The following is a 6,498-nucleotide window of genomic DNA, read 5'->3' as shown; positions in this document are numbered from 1 at the left end:
AGGCTCCGAAGCGGTCGGGAGGTCCGGGAAGGCGCGTGGCCTGGGTGGAGCCAAGGGGCGATTGCGGAGGTGCAGAGGGAGGGCGGAGTGGGGAGGGAGGGCCGCCGTGCGGGAGGGGCGGCTCGCGCCGGAGCGCCAGAGGTGGCGCCTTCAGCCCGGGACAATCTGCGCTCAGGCGGAGGCGTTAAACCCAACCTGGCAACGCCGCTTCCCCCGGGAGCCGCGAGCGCGGGGCCGGGGCCCGCGAGCGCCCTTTTGGCGAGCGTTGGCGCCGCAGCCTCCCCGCCGCGCCAAAGCAGGGAGGGAAAGGAGGGGTGGACGAGCCCTACCGGTCCCTAACGCTAGGTCCCGCCTTCCCGCTTATGGACAACCGGGAAGGAAAAGTTAAGGAATCTTGTTTCATTTTCTTCCCACTCCAGCCACAAAACACGAAGAAAACAGGGAATGACACTCGCCAAAGCCAGACTCCAGCATTTGTCCCGCCGTCTAGGATTCGGTGGAAATGTAGAATTCCAGCAGGTATTCGCCAGAACAGCCCTCCTCCCCATCACAGAAGCCCCTTGTGCCGAGGCTCCAAGGGGAGCATTCCTGGTTTTGACTCACCTACTTCCACTTGGTCTCTCTTGGCCTGATGCTTAGAGCCCGGCCGGATACCCCTAGCCCCGCACTCTCCCGGGCAACAGCACCAGAGCACAGCTTTAAAAAGAGGATCAATTAAGAAAACGTGACATCTACACTGTCCTCCAGTTGCTGGAAACGCTGCAGTAGACAGTCCCAAATCCTCTATAGCCCCTATAGTCTCTGTCCTCCTCCCCGCTCCCCACCCCTTAGCTGCCTGCCTTGTTTTCTCTGAGAAAATCTTGGCTGCTCTTCCCAAGCCCAAAGCCTCTCCCAGGAAGGGGCTTCTCCAGATCCTTGGGTGAGGGGCCCTATCTCAGTATCACTCCTGTCCATCCAATTTGAACAATCATCTGAAATTGGAATCCTTAGACTTCCTATTGGGCACCTTATTTGTGCCTTATCCCTAACGGTAGTAATAGTAGTGAAAGATCCTCTTTAAAAGTGTCACGATCCTCTTTTATTTGCACCTATTATCTAGATTAATAAACAAGATACCCCTAAGAGTGATGGAGAGTAACCCAGTGGCAGAGCTAGAGTAGACTTAGAGACTCTGATCTGTCTGTGGATGCCGGAACCCAGATGGGGTGAAGCTGGCCAGCTAGAGTTGGTGTAATATGCTGAGGGTGAGGAGCTCTGGCTTTCTGGGCAGGAGTGCTGAGTATCAGAACCAGGCTCCACCAGATCCGTGAACCCCAGTTATTTAGGAAAAACAATGCTCACTCCAATCCCTTTGCTGTGAAGGTGAGATTATTTATGTAACGTGACTGGTGCTAGGTGTGGATGAATTAGTGTTGTTGTCTTAAGGAGCCTTTTCAGCTGCACCTCCTACAACCTGTTCCTGGCTCTGTTTTTTGCTTCTTCTGGTTCCTGAGAAGCCTAGCCACTAGCCAGTCCATCCTCCACCCCTGTCCTTACTGATTTCCCAGTCTGTAAAAGGAGTAGGAGTGCTCTTACCTAAGTTTTGGGGAGATCTCTACACATGGAGACCATCACCAATTTTCCAGAACAGGCCTATTTTTCATCAATAAGTTCCAAGTTCTGGTACAAAAGTATAGGCATTGTACATAAAAATGTATAAGAGATTATCTGTGGCAACAGGAGCTGGAATAGCTTGATTATATGACTCCTAATCTGAATGATTCTGGAACCAAATCACCCATATCAATCTTGTTTAATATCAATCTTGTTTCATATCAATCTTGGCTGAGTGATAAAGTAAATGCTGGTGAGGAGAACTGCCACTCTTTTGCAGAAGGATGTGCCCCCCACCTACCCACCCCCCATCACAAACACATACCATATCGCACAAACAGGCTGAGGGCTCCAGATATTTTGGAATTTGGGGCAGATAATATGATTTTTCCTCCCCTTCTTTTTCATCATCGCATACCTGCGATGGGATCACCACTTACCTCTCCCTGAGCCAAGGAGGAGGAAAGTTTCTGGAGATTTGAGCACATCGATATATCAGGAGAGAAGGGGTCTGCGGGGCTCAGAGTAAGGCATTCCTGGCTTTGGAGGATGTACATGAAGAGAATTGCAAGGAAGAGTCTCTAAATTTGCTTCCAGTTTGCTCTTTATTTGTGCATATTTGTCACAAATGTAGATTTATTCTAAATGCAATCATACATGACTTTTCCCCCCAAACGTTTTGTTTTCAACCATATAGAAAATTTGAAAAACCAGTATAATGAACAGCAGCATGTTCACCGCCAATTGTTAACATTTCCCTATATTTGCTTTATCTCTATTTCTTTCTCCAAGTTTTTTTCTGTGCAGGCTGCCACCAGCCTTCTTGAAGACTTGCTATGTGCCAGCGCCTGCACTGGGGGGCGGGGGGTTACATGGAATATCTTATTAAATCCATACTTCAACCCTACCAGATAAGTGCTGTTATTCCTATTTTTAGAGAAGAGACTTAGACATAAAGATGAGACTTGCTTAAGGTCACCCAGCAAATTGACTCCAAATCCACTTGTTTAATCACCACTTTATACACCCTCACAACAATCTCATTTAGGCTTCACAACAGCCCCATGTTAGGGACTGGTACAGCCACACCTACCTCAGAAACAGGGTTTTTGGAGCATTTCTAGAAACCTGTAAATTAGGGAAGTGGAGCAGTGTGGCTAAGGGAGGGACTGAACTTAGGTCACCTGCCTTCAAACCCTGGATGCTGCACTGTTGTTTAACCTCTCTGAGGCCCAGTGTTCTTCTCTGAAAACTGGGATAATAGACACTGCCTCATAAAATTGTTGGATTGAAATGAGGAATTCTGAGCACAATGCCTGGTACATCAAGCAGTCAATGATAGCCATGATTACTGGTATTCCATTGTTACCCTGGGCTCAGGTGTAACAGGTGCTAAGAGAAACATGAACCGTTGAACAATGTGATTGCAGGGTAAATGGGCTCGATTCATAATGGCCACAACTGCCTGCAAAGCCTTGATTTCCAACATCTGTTAGTTGTTGGGGTAGCTCTTGCTTCACCCTCTGCTAGTGGAGCTGCAGTGTCCAAAGCTGCAGGCCAGGCATCTTTGGCACCAGCGTGTGCACCCTCGCTTCTCTAGACAGCATAGACTGCTGTGGCTTCTATTCAACTTCACACCCCACCATATCTTTTGGACCTCTGGGGCTGTGCAGTCCTCAGCCTTCTGACGGGAGGGACATGGGATACAGGCCTGCAAGTTGACCCTGAGTTGCCTTGTAACTGGATCCTCAGCCACCTGGACATTGCCTGACCTGACTTTATTATATAAAGATGCCAACTACAGAGTGGACCCGGAGGGAAGGAGGACCCCTCAACTGTTGCTGACCACCTCTATTCTGCGGCTGCCTTCACTATACCTCTCTGCAGACAAAGGCAATAGAAGCATTCAGACAAACCACGACAGATAGCCTGTTTATTGGGGAAAGACTCTTCTCATGTGCTCTCAGAAAAATAAATAAACGCCTAGACGCTGCAATGCACGTGATTTACAATGCACAAGATGCCCTGGTGACCAAGCTGGAGCCCTGAACCCCTCTTTGTGGCTCAATACTACCTTCTCTCAAAGCAATGGGAAAGGTCCAGCTCCTTGGCCAAGGGATAAAAGGAGACCAAGGGTCTATTTTATTTCAAGCTCCGAGGCAGGCTGCACTTCTCGTAAATCTGGTGGGGAAGCATGTGAGTCAGGGAGGTTCCATTTATGGCTACCAGTAGCTGCAGCTTGCCCAAGCAGTCCTGCAGCGCTGCCTCGGGGTGCTCGCCCAGGCGCAGGTCCACAGGGCACGGGAGCTGAAGCATACGGTCAGCCAGAGCCAGGCAACAGATGGCGAGCAGGGAGGGGGTGTAAGTGGTGAAGGCGTAGTCTGCCAGGCTCAGTTCGGCCACCCCTCTAGCCAGCGCTTGCGCCTCCAGGGCTTGGGAGACTTCGGCCTGCCGGACCTCCACGCGCGCGTGCGTGAAATGCTCCAAGAAGAAGCTGATGGTTGGCGCGCCCAGGCTGAAGTGCAGTTTGTGTAGCACGATGCACTCGAGGTTGCAGAGCTGCTGCCGGGAGAAGGCGCCGCAGCACAGGGCCAGGAGCTGCTTCACGCGCGGTGGACGCACCTCCACCTGTAACAGGTGCACCCCCGTCTCCAACCTGGGAGAAAACCAGAATCCCCCCCCCCCCATCCCTTCCAGCAATATAGCTGGGGCTTCACCGCTCCGTTACTTTCACTTAAGGCACCTGCGGTGTACTTCTAACGCAGCTTCTCTAACTACTGTCCGGCTAAAAAAAGGTTTCAGAAATTTTGAAGGTCTCTCCTAGCTCTTCCCCACTCCCTACCCCACTACCAGACTAGAACAGGGGCTCTACGAAGAGCTGTTGGGACTAACTTCAACCTGTTTCTTTGCGGACTGGGTGAAAGTGGGGGGGTGGGATGTTTAAGTTTGCAAACGTCTACCAAAATGAGTTTCGGGAACTCAGCACGAAATCGTGTGCTCTGGAGAGCCAGGAGGGCAGAGTGGCCTGGAGTTTGGCTGCCCCCCAGGCCCCGCGGGGAGGTACCTGTTTGCTAGCGATGAGCAGGCACGTGACCCCGAGCAGCTGGAAACAGTCTGCAGCCACAGGCGTGGTGGTGAGAAAGCGGTCCAGAATGTTCACCGTCAGGCACAGAGACTCGAAGGAGAGGCCGAACTGGCGGTGCACGGGTATCAACCAGCTGAGCAGCTGACAGCGGGATTCCGCCGTTACCTGCCGGGAGGGAGGAAAGAGGCGGCCGGCTGAGCCTAGGGAGAAGAGGCTCCGGAAGGGACGGACCGAGAAATCGCAGGGAGCTTCCCTGGAGGGAGACAGGAAGAAGTGGGAAAAAAGCTAAATGCTCTCTAAGCTGGGAAACAGGCGGGCAGCGTTCCTGTGGAAAGCGCGCGGGTCCAGCTAAGCGCCGGAACGCCTGGATTTGTGCCTGGCGCTGTGCAAAGCGCGTCCACAAATTACCTCGTGGAATCCTCTCAGCAATTCAATGGGGGCAGCGGGGGGGCGTGTCCGGACTTTGCAGATGAAGAAACAAGCCCGGGATTGTTAAATGCCATGGCCGGGGTCGACAGGAGTCCGACTCGAACCAGAATCTGTCCTAACTCCTCTGCATTCAACCACACCCCCCATTAACCAGTTTGGAGACGTTGGGTAGGTCGTTTAAGAGGCCTAGGCCCCACTTTCCTCCATCTGTCAAACGCAGCTGACAGCCCGGGCCTCCAAAGCCCTACCCACTGGGACCCGGGTCCAGAACTCGGCTGGCGCGGGAGGGCAGACAGAGCAGGAAAGGAGGGCGCCGGGGAGCGGGCTCTACCCGCGCCTCACTTGTGGCTGTCGCGCCAGCGACTCCCGCGGGTGGAAGTGGTTCTCCCGCGCCTTGAGGAAGGCGTAGCAGCTCTGACCGTAATCGCGGAAGGTCTGTAGATCGAGCTGTACCAACTGCTGGGCGGGGCCGGGGAAGGGGCTGCAGCCTCGTGCCGCGCGCGCTGCGGGGCTGTCTGCGCCGTCCGAGCCGGAGCTGGGGGACTCGAACAGGTCGCAAACCCCAGAATCTCCCGGGAGCGGACTCGGGTCCAGAAGCTGCAGTGGCTGCTTCCTCCGCAGGCGTGGACGCCTGCTCTTCTTTACCGGGGCACGGAGGTTCTGGTCAGTGTCCCGCCTGCGAGCCCGGGCGGCGGGGCTTACAGGGCTGGTCGGGCAGGGGGTCACCATGGTGCGGCCCAGTGGCCGCCACACCGAGTCCCCGGCTGCGGCGGACTGGACACCCAGCGCGTGCGAGCGTGCAGAGAAGGCCGGGCCAGGGGGCGGCGAGGCCCTAAGTACTGGCCTGCGCCTTCCCTCCACCACACCCCCAGCCTCTCACTGGCTGCGTCCCGAGCCGCACGAGAGCCGCGTTTTCCCGGCTAAACAACCGCTCCGGAGCGAGGGGCTGGCGGCCTCCGCCGTCTGCAGGCGGGCGGAGGAGGAGGAGCTGCAGCCGGCGCCGCTCACCCGCCTCGCGCGGCCCGCTACGCGCGCGTCCCGCGTTACCGGGACAACCGAGCCCGGGTCGCCGCCGGAGCTGAGAGTTCCTAGGGGTGGAGTGGGGCGGTGGCGACGAGGTCAGGTGAGCCCAGGATCTAGCTGAGGGGCTCCCGAGAAAAAGATTCTCCCGGGGCGGGGTGGAGGGGGAGGGGCGGGGGGAGGGGGGAGGGGCGGGAGGGGGGAGGGCGGGGCACCGACCAGATGGTCTCCACTCGTGTGAGCACCTTCCAGGCCCGCCTTCATCCAGGTCGGTAATTCTGTAACGGTCCGCTTCCGAGTTCCAAAAGGAGACTCCAGGAGCTAGAATTCTGACAGAACAGTTTTCTTCATTGACTCATACAAGCAGTAAT

At 55.1% G+C, this 6,498-nt stretch overlaps 1 protein-coding gene across 1 annotated transcript; it reads right to left on the bottom strand.

Annotated features, from left to right (window-relative positions):
- Nucleotides 1–2,182: 2,182 nt before the first annotated feature.
- Nucleotides 2,183–6,140, bottom strand: CCNO (cyclin O). Its single transcript, XM_081053714.1, has 3 exons — nt 5,450–6,140; nt 4,658–4,843; nt 2,183–4,221 (listed from the first exon to the last, which is right to left on the bottom strand). The coding sequence occupies exons 1-3, from the start codon at nt 5,834–5,836 to the stop codon at nt 3,736–3,738; spliced, it is 1,059 nt and encodes a 352-aa protein (XP_080909840.1). The 5' UTR covers nt 5,837–6,140; the 3' UTR covers nt 2,183–3,735.
- Between the last annotated feature and the right edge of the window lie 358 nt (nt 6,141–6,498).

This window comes from Rhinolophus hipposideros, assembly GCF_964194185.1.
Source record: "Rhinolophus hipposideros genome assembly, chromosome: 7".
Classification (NCBI taxonomy): Eukaryota; Metazoa; Chordata; class Mammalia; order Chiroptera; family Rhinolophidae; genus Rhinolophus; species Rhinolophus hipposideros.
The sequence above is the reverse complement of the archived record's forward strand: the minus strand, read 5'-3'. Positions and strand labels throughout refer to the sequence as shown.